We start from the raw sequence: 13,654 nt of genomic DNA, 5'->3' as shown, positions 1-13,654 counted from the left end.
TATTATTAAGTGGATTGTGTAATCTAGATATCTAAATTATGATAATCTATAAACAGTTTAATAGATGCTTATATAATTCATAAGCTTGATTATATATTTTCCTAAAAGTAAACAAACAGTGCCTTATTGTGATCTCCGTATTGGATTATGATTTCATACATTTGCACATGCTTCAATGTCTTTTCAAAAATTTAATTGAGAAATATATGGAAACTAATAACTTAATATTCTGATAAAATAATTCAACGTCTTCTGCGAAGATGGCAAAGCGGTATATCCAAATGTATATTCAAAATACCGAAGTGGCACAATTTGAACGTTCATATTTTAAATATACACATGGTACCTCATTTTGTCGAATTTGTTCTAAGCAACCTGGTGCTTCAAAACGAAATCGAAAAAAGGACTCATGATTTGAGAGAGAACGTTTTCCATGTTTGAGACTTCAACTGATTAATCATCAAACAGTCCTCCATCTCTTCTCGGGAAGACGTACGAGCATAAATCTCACCTCTTGCGTAAGATAGATAGTAATTTCAGTCTCTCTTCGTCTGACAATGTTGTCTTGGTTAACCGTCCGGTCAGTGGTCCGCCTCGATCAAGAGAAAACAGGTCGTGATAATCCTACTTTCTTGCTTCTCGTCGTGTAAAAACAACTTCTTAGTTGTTGAGGATCCTGCATTGTAATCCTGAAAATTGTTCTTACGTTGAGATACCAACGTGAAATAAGTTGCAACTTATGCTGCATGCATACTCTCTATCACTCTTTTCTTAGATAATGGAAATAATTGTGGAAGCTTAGAACTCCACTAAAAATTAATATCTTTTTTGGTATTTACACCGAGAAATAGTCTTGACAAAGGATAACTTGGCCAAGAGAAATTGATAGGGCAGTAAAGTTTGTGTTTTTGTCACAAAGATGAAACAATTAATCATTTATTTTATGAATGTTGCTTTGCTCGAGATGTGTGGTTCATCATTCATACTGCTTTTAGGTTTTCTAGGACTCATAGTTTTCTCACATGTTCGGGTCTTGGTTGTGGAGCATTGGGAAAGAAAAAAAAACAACTAGTTCTGTTAGGGACAACTGCTACTTGCTGGTCATTATGGCTTTACAGAAATGACAACGACTAATATACAATCAGTCATTAGGTGCAAGCGTGCAAACAACTCTCTTGGTCCGTTGAATCTAGATCCAACCATATGTATGTGTAATCGTGGTTTGTTAGGGTTTTTTTATATAAAGTTACATGAGGTGGTGGTGAGAGGATTTAAATGTTAAATATAACATACGGTTAGATCTAGATCTAACGGACCAAAAGATCTGCTTGCACGTTTGCACATAATGACTACTTGCATATTAGTTTGATATTTGATAAAAATATAACTTATCTTCTTTGTAGATCACCTTCAAATTTATTCATTAGCTTCGTTCATGGGCTATTTTGTAGCGACCAACTTCATAGGATATAGTTGTTGCGGCATCTCAACATTTGATGCTAGTGGCCAAGGTTTTTTTTAGCCAGACACATGAGTGACAATCTAGCCTTAGGATCGATTGTCATTAGTGCTTGAGTTGTACCATATGGTATTTCCTTTTTTAGGCCGTGTGTTATTTTTTAGGCCATGTGTTATGCAGAAGCTAGAAGTGTTTTATAAGACTTTGTATGTTAGTGATGCATTTGTGGGCTGCCAATACCAGAGGCGACGGCGCCAGGATCCAGCCAAGGAGCAGCAGAAGCAAGCAAGGAAAGTGATCAGAAAAGTGGCTAGTAATCGGGTTAGTAGGAAAGCTTTTATTGTAGGGAGATATGCATTAGTTTATTTCCAGAATAAGAGATGCATTAGTTTACTTCTAGAATAAGTTATTTAGTTCCTTTTAAGGAGGTTGCCTCGTACTATAAAGGTAGACCGTAGTTTGTATTAAGGATCATCAAGGAATAAAGTCTCCCTGCAGTTGGGCGAGACTGTCTTGGTCATCGTGGCTCGGCAAGCTGCCAGCCACGGTAACTACATCCGTCGGCCTAGCCATAGTTCCTACACCCTGAGATCTGTCCCAGATCTGTCCCTGGTTCTAGGCTCCTCTCCCCTCTACGGTCACCCAAGAGACCCGAGAGGAGGCCACATCAATACATCATTGTATCACCTTGATATATTAGCTTAAAAATTTAATAAAGCTTCCTTTATCGAAAAAGATAATAAAAATAATACCTCGGCCTCTGTAACTGAAAATACACATAATCGGTCAGCACTGTTGTATGGACATCTAATCTGTTTCAGAATGAAGCACGCAGCAGCGGACGCAGTTAGACTGGCTGCGAAATCTGTAATATCCCGAATGTAAACGATACCGACCGACATATAAAAAATCCTAAGGGCTAGTTTGGGAACACTAATTTCCCATAGAATTTTCATTTTCCCAAGGGAAATTAGTTCATTTTCCCTTGGGAAAATGAAAATCCCATGGGAAATTAGTGTTCCCAAACTAGCCCTAAATGAATAAAAAAAACTGTAGGCCAATCCTACAGTAATTTGATAAAAAAAACTATTGTATGGACATGAACCCAGCAGATTGAAATATCGGGACATTTCAACAAATTATAGACACATTTCATCAGATGAAGAAAAATGAGCAATTTATTAATGCTTATCTAACAATAAAGAATCACTAAGCATAACCCAATCCCCCGCCCACCTCCTTCCTTCCTCCTCTAACATACCACCCAAAATTTCTGGCTTTAGTTTATTATACAGCTAGCAACCTCTTGTCATGTCCAAAAGTTCGAATCCACCACGATAGCCACCGCAATGCTAAGTACCAACCGAAGGAAGAGCAACAGCCCTTTGTCCCTCCCAGTTCTTAGTCTCCATATCGCAGATCCCTCAGCGTCACTTGTAGGTGTCGAAGATGTGTTCGTGTTGCCGGATCCAGTGGCGTTGTTCAGCAGCTTACTGCATGATGACGACCAGCATTAGCACAGCTTAAGTGTGGTGTGATATATGACATGCAGCATCTGGTTTAACATTTCATATTCAGATATCCTTACAAATCACTAAAGCCTTGTTCGGTTATTCCAATTACATATGGATTGGATGGGATTAGAAAAAAATTAAATAGAAGCTTAATTTGTTTAGGATTTAAACACATCCAATCCGACTCAATCCACATGTACTAAGAGCTAACCGAACAAGCTCTAAGGGGTGTTTAGTTTTTGGGACTAATTTTTAGTCCCTCTATTTTATTATATTTTAGTCCCTAAATTGTTAAATACGGAAACTAAAATGTATTTACCAATTTAGAGACTAAAATAGAATAAAATAGAGGGACTAAAAATTAGTCTCTACAAATCAAACATCCCCTAAAACAGACCTTATGGTTATGGTCCATGATACAATTTTTCTGAAACAGGAATGTCCACTGCAAGGTAATCTTAGCTGCGACATATATCTTTTATCTACAATAATAGATGGTCTGTATGGTTCCTTTCTATGTACGTTTCTTTGAGTGTGTGGGTGGGGATCCCCACCAAATTTATTGATGTTGGAGCTTCTTGCAAGCTCATAAAAAACAAAGGTTTAGGAGATTTTGTTACAAAAGGTGGTTGGGTTTGCACAGCATACCTAGATTGTAAGCAAATGTAAGAAATGAATGATTTACCACCACTAGTAAACAGTTTATCTTTATTTGCCACAGTACTATTATCTTTTACACTTAAGAAGCATAGGCAATAATATATAAACAGGACAGTATCATGGATATCACAAAGGAGAAGTTTCAGCAGTTTACCTTCCAGGAAATAAACAGCTGTCATGACCTGCGCAGCAAAAGATATCCATTTGTTAGGAAAGCAGAGTGGATGTTGGAGATATAAACTTTTTAAATGATATCTGCAAAAGATTGACGCGAAGTTCGTGTACGGTCCAACATGCGAACATAAAAAAATAGTCCGACAGGTTTATGGGCCTCGAACACAGAGACGCACAGCAAAATCCTAGAGGTAGAGGAATATGATTTTCCAAAGCCACTAAGAAAAAAAAGCTGGGCAAAAAAAATTCAAAATAACCTACGCCTGTAGATTATCAAACGGGTACAATATTGCCGTTCACATGGTGCTCAGAGACCTCAGGGCCACTAAAAGGAACGACCGTCGTTAGTGGATCGTACATGACTATACAACGGAGCCCATGTAAATTCTGTAGCATGGGGAAACTTTGGCCTCCCACCACAGAAACATCATACCATGTTGCAAAGTAAACCGAGAGCTTTGCCAGCAGGTCTGGGAAACCATGCCTGAAGAACGGGAAGTTGTTTTCTGATGATAAAAAAGAACTCACGGTCCAAAACGCATGAACAGGTTCTGGTATTTCAGACAAAAACATTAGAACACGATCTAAATGGCACTAGGTACTGAAAAAACTGCAGAAGGCCCAAATGAGCATCCTGGACCACTCAGATTATATTCAGAGGTTTCCACCCAGTGTTGCCTGAGCACATAACCACCAAACGCGTACAGCCCAGAGTCAGTGTTCGACCGTCATTCATCCACATTAGGGTACCCTTGGAGCAAGGCTACGTGCTCTGGTACTCTAGAGCAGTCTGAGGAAAACAGCAGATCGAGAATCAGCCTTCCGTAGGCATGTGTCCAGATAATTATAATACTGTTCTCATACCAGACAATGCTGCATGCTCCCAGCACTTCCTCCAGTTGGCCACTAGCATGGGTCACACTTTGTCTTGATCCCACATTGCATCCAGATCCAAGAGATTCCAGTCTGCACTCTCCTTTTTCCGTTCCCCCCCCCCCTTGCCATTTTCTCTCTCTATCCCTACTATTATTAAGAACGGAAGGTGGACACTTGGTGCTACCACGGCTTCACCCCACGCTGACACACTGGGTCCGCCCTACACACGGCTTCCACCCCACGCTGACACACTGGGCCCGCCCCACACGCCCCTCGACTCAGCGTCGCCCTGTTGGCCCCAACGCTCATCACGCTCTCATCTACTGCCCTATGTACCCGAGCGCCCGTGCAACCACCAGTCCACCACCAGTCCACACATACCTTAGTGTTTAGAAATAAACAATAATTATATAAAAAATAGTGCAAAGCGATCATTTGAACATACGTCCCCTACTCTAGAAATTTGGAGCTAACCACCAGACTACATATATCTTAGTGTTTAGAAATAAACAATAATTATATTTGAATAAACATCTCAATACCTATTTATATAATATATAAAAACCGTAGTAAAAGCACAGGCAACTGGATAGTATATATATATATGTAAGATAGAAGCAATGGACTAATGGTATATATAGACCTTGTGACACATGGTAGTGTTGTGATTCATATGCCAAGAATGCCTAACCTCCTGCAACAACAACAAAAATTCCTAACTTCCTGACCACATGCTCTCAGCTCTGTGGTGGCCAATAGCCCATTGCATTGCAGATAAGACTAGTGTCCACAGGACAAAGACCAATCCCCCCCATCAATTACTGTTAGTCTTGATTTGTTTAAAACACGAACAGTAATCAAACATACTAGGTATGGTAAAAATGTGGCAACTGGCAACCATCCGAACGTGTCCTAGATCTCCAGAGTGGCCACCATTCGCTACACAACAATGCCCAGTTACACTCGGCTGTATTTGAAAGCTGGCGAACGCAAACTTGTACCGATGCAGCAGAGCAGCATCCGAAAGGAAATGATGGGCAAGCAGAAAGATCTCCCATCACGGTTCACCTTTAGCCTTTCGAGCACGCCGCAGCCACATGAGCCATGAGCCATGATTGAACTTTGCCGAAAGATGAGGGGGAAAACAATTTGTACTCAAGTTTTTTTCCCGATTCCGGTGTGAATGAGAAGGAAGCAGGAAAAAACAACGCAGCCAAATTATTTGTGTCTGCCAAAAATCCATAGGAAAAGAGGAGAGCCATTCATTCCCGCGTGCTAGACATGGTGAAAGTGATGCGAGGCGTGCAATCGGACGGCAATGTGCCACCCTTGGGGCCTTGGCATGCAGGACAGGACAGGAAGCTCACATGTGAAAAGGAGACGACTGATTCTTTTTTATACAGTACAGCCGTGGCGCCAAAGTATATGTACTAGCAAACGATGAGGAATCGTCCAGGCCTGGCACCGGCAAGAGCACCAGACAAATCTACAGCCAGATCCAGCTCGGCTCCGTCACCGTAGTGCGCTGCGCGTGCTTCTCTCGTCCTCTCCTACCTACGTGACCAAACCAAAAGCTTTGCTACATGTATGTTGTGTTTGGTTTGTGGAGTCACTCTATGCTTCATGAGGTGATGCATCATAAGTCCATTCCATCAATTTTGGTGGAATCAACCCACTCCTCATGTATATACTAATTATTAGCTTATGAGGAATGTGGTGGTGATGGATCAACCCATTCTATTCCACAAACCAAATAAAAAAAGTGAGGAGTGAGAAGAAGATGGATCACTTCATTCCTCAAACCAAACACACTCGTAATGGAAACCACCAACCAAGGTGATGGACTGATGGCAAGGTAGTCACTGCCAGAGTGCCAGTGAGAAATGCTTGGACCTGGATGGCTGGATAGTAGTAGTAGTAGATTGGAATCGGATGGTCCGATTCCGACGCCATGGATTTTCTTTCTCTCTCTGCGTCAGATTTCTTTGTACAGATATGATAGATCAATGTACAGGAAACAAATCATCTGATTTGTTTGTCATCCCATCTATCGAGTGATCAGCAACCACCAACGGGTTCCCGTACCTAGCTCCATATTCTCCCTCCCTCCCTCCCGCAAGACCCCAAAAGCAGCAGCTCACCTACAGGGAAAAGCAAACATTTCTCCTACCCATCGACAACTGTTCCATTCAACTAGCTAGCCCATAGTGCGCTAGCGCTCTCAAAACCAGAGGACAAACCCAACAACTTTCCATGCCCCGCCCCCGCGGGCGTTCAATACTGAACGGTGAATGAGCGCCACCACCTGCTTTTTCCTGGGCGTGACAATAGCGTCGCTCCTACTGCTCGAACCCACACCAAAACGTACAGTACGTTTCTATTGCCCTCTAGTCCGACCAACACCACTCACTTCTTCTGTCACGAGAAGCTACTGGGCAGTTTCGTTCCGCACAGCACAGCTCGCTAGTCATTTGTCTTTGTCAGGCGGGCATTTAAGAAGCGCGATTATTATGTACTTACTAGTAATAAACACGGATGGTGACGATCGAGCAGGCAGAAAAAAAGGCGAGATGACACTCACTCGGATCCACGGTGGTGACCATGCCGGCGCCCTGGAAGTAGCACGAGCCGGCGGCGCGGCCCTGGGACTGGTAGTAGGCGTCGAACGCGAACGACGCGTGGCTGCGCACGTCGTCGGGCTGGTAGCACGCCTGCCCGGGCTGTATCGCCGTGCAGTCGGCGCGCCCGGGCCCGCACGCCCAGTCCATGGCCGCCTGCACCGCCTTCTGGTCCGCGTCGTCGGCGGCCACGCAGAAGGTCCGGTCCGTCGTGTCGTTCCCCAGGAACCCGTCCGCGCCGGACACGTGCAGGAGGTACACCGGGGTGCCGTTCCCGTAGAACAGGCCCCAGTTCGCCTCCGACACGGGGCCCGCCCGGAGGTCCTCGTTGAAGAGCTCGTAGATGTAGGCGCTGGACTGCGCGCCGGCGCCGGGCGCCATGGGCGTGCCGGCCTTCTCCTCCAGCACGTGCTTGATCAGGTTCGAGTTGTACGCGTCCGCGTTGTCCCTTCCCGCGTACGGCTCCGCGCGCCGGTCCCCGTACGACGGCCACCCCGTCTCCGTCACCAGGATCGGCACGCCCGCGCCGCCCGTCGCGTTCAGGTTCCGCACGGCCACGCGCACCGCGTCCAGCATCGCGTCGAACACGTTCGTGTACCGGAGCAGCGTGTTCGGGTCCACCATCTCCATCGACGGCGGCAGCGGCCGGAACAGCGCGTTGTCCAGCGGGATCACGCCCTTGCTCTGCATCAGCGAGTAGTAGGGGTACAGGTTCAGCATCAGCGGCGCCGACGTGTTGGCGAGGTGCGCCAGCAGCGGCGCCACGAACGACTTGTCCAGGGACTGGTTGAAGAAGGCCTGCGACGGCGGGAACGGGTCCACCACCACGGAGAAGGGCAGCGGCGTCGACACCGGGATGGACGAGAGGTTGGCGGCGGCGAGCGCGGCCGCCAGGGACCGGATGGCCGGGAGCAGCACGGGCAGCGCCGACGGGAGCGCGGTCGGGACCTCGTCCCCGACGGCGATGGCGGAGACGACGTTCGGGGTGCTGGAGTTCACGCCCGCGAAGGGGACCACGCGGCGGGACACCCAGGAGGCGGCCGTCGCCGGGGAGGACCCCAGCGCCAGGAGCTCGTCGTTGGGGACCCCCACGATGGCACGCACGCCGGAGGCCGCTAGCGCCGACAGCAGCCGCGGGTCCGCGTCGTACAGCCGCACGCGGGTGATGCGCTGCGCGCGCAGGAACGACGCCAGGTCCGACGGCGACAGCAGGTTCGTCACCTGCGTGCCGATCGTCACGCCCACGTACGGCTCGCCGGACCCCGCCGCCGACACCAGCACCGCCGATGGGCCTGCTGCGGTTGCAACCAGTCAGCGAAACCCGGCATTTGCAATTGCCGACCCAACCCAGCAAGAAGAAGAGCAGGCGGGCGAAGGTTATCAAGATTCAAGAACGAATCCAATAGAGGATGACTGGAGATAGAGAGAACTTACAGCGAAGAGAGATGAGGTGGAGCAAGAGGAGGAAGGGGAAGAGTAGCAAGCAGCTGCCACTGACACTCCCTCCTCCGCTCCTGCTCCCCATTGGGATTTGGTAGTGTGCCCTGCTGCGCCTGCTCCTGCTCGTGCCGGCCTCCGGGACTGCTTCTTTCGTCCAAGACTGCTTCTTTTGATGCGCACTCGATCGCTTTCTCCAGGAATCTCCTTCCCTCCCACCCCCAAGATTGCTGATTTCTGCTGCGTGGCGTTGGCGTGGGAGTGGGAGCGTGCGTGCTTGCCGCTTGGTGCTGGATGGATGGAGCTGGTCCTGGAGTGATGTCGGCGAGGTTGGTGAGGTGTCGGGGCAAAAGATGCGTTGGGATTGGGGGATTTTCCGGGGCTCGGTTGGGAGTGGGTGAATTACTGACTCTTTGTTTCTTGGTTATTGGTGCCTTCTAGGGTTCAAGGTTCATTAGCTGATTAGTGTCGACTCCTCACTCCGCTGCTATTCGGTGGGGACACAGGGTGGGGGAGAAAGCAGTGTGCCAGAGAGTCAGCAACCTGGACAATGGGCACTGAAATATGCACAAGTCATGTCAATGGTGGACCCCCCCCTTTCTGGCCACCTTGCTAAACCCTTGTTTTTCCCCAGACAGTTTTAGTGCTGTAATAACGATCCAAAAATGTTTTAGGCAATATTCGCGCCCGTTGAGCTTAAACTACATTTTTCACAAGAATTTCATTGAAGAAGAAACTAGGGTGAACAAATATAGATATAATTTTTTTTGCTAAAACATCTTGACTCCTAGTTGAGTTTTGGTGATTAATGTCCTCTTTGGAAGCAACCAGTTTTTTTCTATCTCCAGTTTTTAGAAACTGATTTATAAAAAAATGGTTAATGGTGTTTGGACCACCTTAATTTTTATAAAGTGATTTTAGCTAGAGGAGACTACCTTCTTGGTTTTTAAGAAACTAAAAATTCAGTTTCTGTAAATTGAGACATAAACTGATGTGTTTAGAACCACTTCAATTTCATAAATCAGTTTTTAAAAAACTGAGTGCTTCCAGGGTCTAGTTTTAACCCGAGATTTTTAAACTCGAACTGACATTACAAATGTTCGTGAAAACCAGACATACACGCACCACAGAAACATGGCAAAATGTGCATTATACAAATCAGGGCAGCTATTGATTACTGAATGAACCACACAACAATAATGGCTTACATTGAGAAAATGCTTGATAGAATCATTCACCTGTCCACATGCAAATGTTCTGAAGGTACCCCCATGGTATCCCTGTTCAGGAACATACCAAACTAATTACAAATGGGAAACATCATCCAATTTGACTGTGGCACATTTTAGGAGAGGTTTCTTACATTCTGGAACACATTTACATCAATATTTATAATATCCCCATTCTGCAGCAGAAAAAACTTGGTTAGCCCATGGTACTTAGCTACTACAGTGAATAGAGATGCGAGGAGGCAAATTTCATTATCCATAACCTGCATCTGAGGAGCTGAATCAGGTATCCCTTGACAGACTCATTTACTGATGTACATATAGAAATCCACGATATCCAAGTGGAGAAGGATAGGTAGCAGCCTCAATGATCATATCATGAACTGCTGCGTCAATTTCATTTGAAGTAATGGATGGCTAGAATGAGATTGAAACAAATACTGCGTTATTAAATTATAGGAAGCTAATAATTGAGTTAGAAAAACAATCCAGTCATCTGCAAATGAATATGCTTACCTTAACTGAAGTCCCAGCAAAGTCAAGAACATGGGCAACAAGTTTGCAAGCAGCTCTCGTTCCAGTAATCCATTAAGCCCTTGCATAGTTCTGGCAATCCTTTTGAACTAACATAAGATGGTCGGCCTTTCCACGCCTCAAAGGTGGCCTTTTCTTTGATACCAAATGTGGAAGTGTATTGATATGTTAGCAGAATCATTAAATGTGACCCGTGATGAAAGTTGGTCATGGTGTATTAGGTTTTTTTTTTGCGGAGAATTTGGTGTATTAGTTTAATGTAGATAACCCACAAACTACAAGATTATCATAAGAAGACGCGTACGAACTGATAGACAGTCAAATATTACGAAATCCAGAATCCAGCATTGGAGGTTCCCATGAGTTGGGTCTGGGGAAGGCATAAAACGAGGCAAACGTTCCCCCACAAATACAACCCGCAACCTGGTGACTCAGATAGACCGCCCCTTCAGTGCAAAACAATACAACAACAACATAACCTTTTTGTCCCAAATAAGTTAGGGTAAGCTAGAGATTAAACACACAAGAAACAAGAATAGAAGGAAAAAACACCAAAAGAGTAAAAGACAATACAGTAGAGTTAAGGGTAAATAGAAAAAGAGACAAAGATCATGGTTCATACATGTTAATTGCTAGTCTCCGAGCGCACCTATCCTTAGCTAACATCTTGAAGATATTCCACTCATATCTCTTAGGTACCTCGTCCCAAGTCATTCCTTGGAGATATTCTGCTTCTTCAGTGTAAAACAATAATTGAAACAAATAATGAGCACCACTTGAGCAATAAAAAATAGGAACACGAATAAATCAATTTAAAAAACTATAAATAGATTACCAACGGATAAATAACAATTCTAGAAAATGGTTCTGATTTCATATTTTAAAAACGAAGTAAATTAGTTATGAATTTTTAGAGACTGAACTAGTTTTTTTTATATTTTCTTAAGTAGAAAACTACCTTGGAAACCACTTTACACTGGTTCAGGTAGTGTTCCATCCAGTTTTGACAGTTGTAGAATGTCAGGTACTGTTTTTCATATTTCAGCGTTAAAAATTGGATCGACGTGCGAGATTGATATTGAAAAAAGAACTCTACCATAGAAAAAAGTGGGTTTAAACCAGCATAGAGTGCCAGAAAATATACTTTCTTACCTCCATAAGCTCATCTTCCACCCATGTGAGCCTGCTTGACACAGTAAAGCATCGTTTTGGCACTACGAATTTGCCGGCAACAAGCCAACAATGCAAACTGGGAGGATTAGTTAGGCCTAGTTATAGCAAAACGACCTTAGTTGTAACCTGCACACAAAAAAAATGCCTTCGCGGACAATGACATTAGGAACTCCAACTTCACAACTATCTAGAGCAGTACACTCCATCCAAAGCCACCCGATGGGTCCATAGTTGCACCTTGAAACAGCAAGGAGAAAGCAAACTAGATATGTGCAGAAACAGATATGGAGATGACTAGATGAGTCATGAGTGTATTGTTTACTAGAAGTGTCTGATAACCATGCAGAGTGTTAAGGACAGGTGGCAATAAAATCATTTAAACAGCACGATGTCACGTGAGTCGGCATAAAATTAATTTTCAATCTGAGTCCTAAAACATATAAGGGAGGCATGTAACCAACCCAAGCAAGTAAAAAAATAGGTTCACTCAAAACTCAACTATTACTGGCACAAAAGGCAAGTATGTCTGTATGTGGAACTGACATAAATTGGATAGAAGTACAGTGCAACAATTAAATTTACCACTTTACCAGTAAGCATGCGCCGCGAAATGTGCCGCGGTTCTCTGAAGCCTAGCACATGATCTCGTATCAATGTCCACCCGGTGGGAAGAACACTGACACGAGAGCAGGCAGCGAAGCTATTTTTTTACGAATTGGCACGCAGATGCAGAGAACATGGGCAGAGCGATCGTGCCTATCCGTACCGGAGCCGACGGGACGGAGAGGGGCAGCGACAGTGAGTGGCCGGAGCCTTCCGTCCTAGAAGGCCCGGCCTAGAAGGTCGCGGAAGGGCGTGCTCCCAGTCCAGCGCCGAGCCCGGCCATGGGGAAGAGATACAGGTGTGGAGGACGAACGGGGAACGGAGGTGCCTTGGAGGTTTTGTCGAGAAGATAAAAAACAAAGCGAAGAGAAGGGAAAAGGAAGCCCACAAGCGACCCGTCCTCAGCCTTCAACCTTCGATCTCCAATCTCAAAGCACTCTGGTGGTTGACTTGACTTTTTACCAACAGCCAGCATCGCGGCGGCAATATTCTCGGTTCCATTGATGGGCCTAATGGGCTGGAGTGTCCTCATTGGACTGACACGGAAAATTGTGCATCAGTGCATCACTAATGTATAAACTATAAATCAACAAAATAAATACATATGTGTTTTATTAGTTAGGTGGGTGTGAATATTAGTTTAGAGCCACCAACCATAGTTCGAATATTTATTTGTATATAGTTTTAGCTTTTTCCAATTAAATGTTTAAATGTGGATCTGTCTGACTGCAGGTTGATTACAAGAAAATATAATTAGTTCTTTGTAAAAGTGACAACGGTAGAACCGCAGAACCAAGAAAACTGGTGTTTTAATATAGTAGAGGTAGAGGTAGAGATAGAGATTTCCATGGTCACTCTTTTCCTTTCCGTTTTATGCAAAAATAAGGTAAAATTGTCCACAAATGGGGTTCAAACTTTAGTTGTTGGCTCCACATTCTCACCCACCTAACCAACATGACACATATTTTTGTGTTTTATTAAATCAAAGTCTATCCATATGATACATATAGAATCTGTAGCAATACACGTGCATCGGATTAGTATTGTGTGCTTGTGTATACGTCAAATCTCACTGATGTATTAGGTCATTTTCAATGAAAGTTTCATGAGAGATTTTATGACATTAATTAGTATGCCATATAGGATTTTTGATGGCATGACACTATATTTATTATGAAATAGTTGAAACTAGTTTCATCACTAGAAAACTATGTCAACCTGTTAAGGTATTAGAAAACGTGTGGAACCATCATCAAGGGCAATTTATTTTATCTCCATCTATTTTATCTATTCCTATTGGTTATTTAGATACAACATTTAAGTCACATGCTAGCCCATGAAATTGTAACATGAAACTCCTTATTGAAAGAGCATATT

General features: G+C 44.3%; 1 protein-coding gene across 16 annotated transcripts; it reads right to left on the bottom strand.

The window, feature by feature from the left end:
* Positions 1–2,503: 2,503 nt before the first annotated feature.
* Positions 2,504–12,702, bottom strand: LOC100285928 (glucan endo-1,3-beta-glucosidase 3). 16 transcript variants are annotated; one of them, NM_001413829.1, is made up of 11 exons: positions 12,441–12,611; positions 11,654–11,800; positions 11,124–11,229; positions 10,484–10,636; positions 10,231–10,384; positions 10,102–10,143; positions 9,947–10,018; positions 8,736–9,048; positions 7,265–8,596; positions 3,788–3,815; positions 2,504–2,952 (listed from the first exon to the last, which is right to left on the bottom strand). In NM_001413829.1, exons 8-11 carry the CDS (start codon positions 8,824–8,826, stop codon positions 2,769–2,771), a joined length of 1,635 nt encoding a protein of 544 aa, NP_001400758.1. In that variant the 5' UTR covers positions 8,827–9,048; positions 9,947–10,018; positions 10,102–10,143; positions 10,231–10,384; positions 10,484–10,636; positions 11,124–11,229; positions 11,654–11,800; positions 12,441–12,611; the 3' UTR covers positions 2,504–2,768. The 16 variants fall into 16 exon arrangements, with proteins under 16 accessions (NP_001400758.1, NP_001400756.1, NP_001400757.1 ...); NM_001413827.1 differs by having other exon boundaries at positions 7,265–8,593; positions 9,977–10,018; XM_020540586.3 differs by adding an exon at positions 11,460–11,528 and having other exon boundaries at positions 2,558–2,952; positions 11,124–11,235; positions 11,654–12,654.
* Between the last annotated feature and the right edge of the window lie 952 nt (positions 12,703–13,654).

The sequence above is a fragment of the Zea mays genome, chromosome 7 (genome assembly GCF_902167145.1).
Source record: "Zea mays cultivar B73 chromosome 7, Zm-B73-REFERENCE-NAM-5.0, whole genome shotgun sequence".
Taxonomy (NCBI): domain Eukaryota; kingdom Viridiplantae; phylum Streptophyta; class Magnoliopsida; order Poales; family Poaceae; genus Zea; species Zea mays.
Note: the sequence above shows the minus strand (reverse complement) of the source record. Positions and strands in the feature narration are given on the sequence as shown.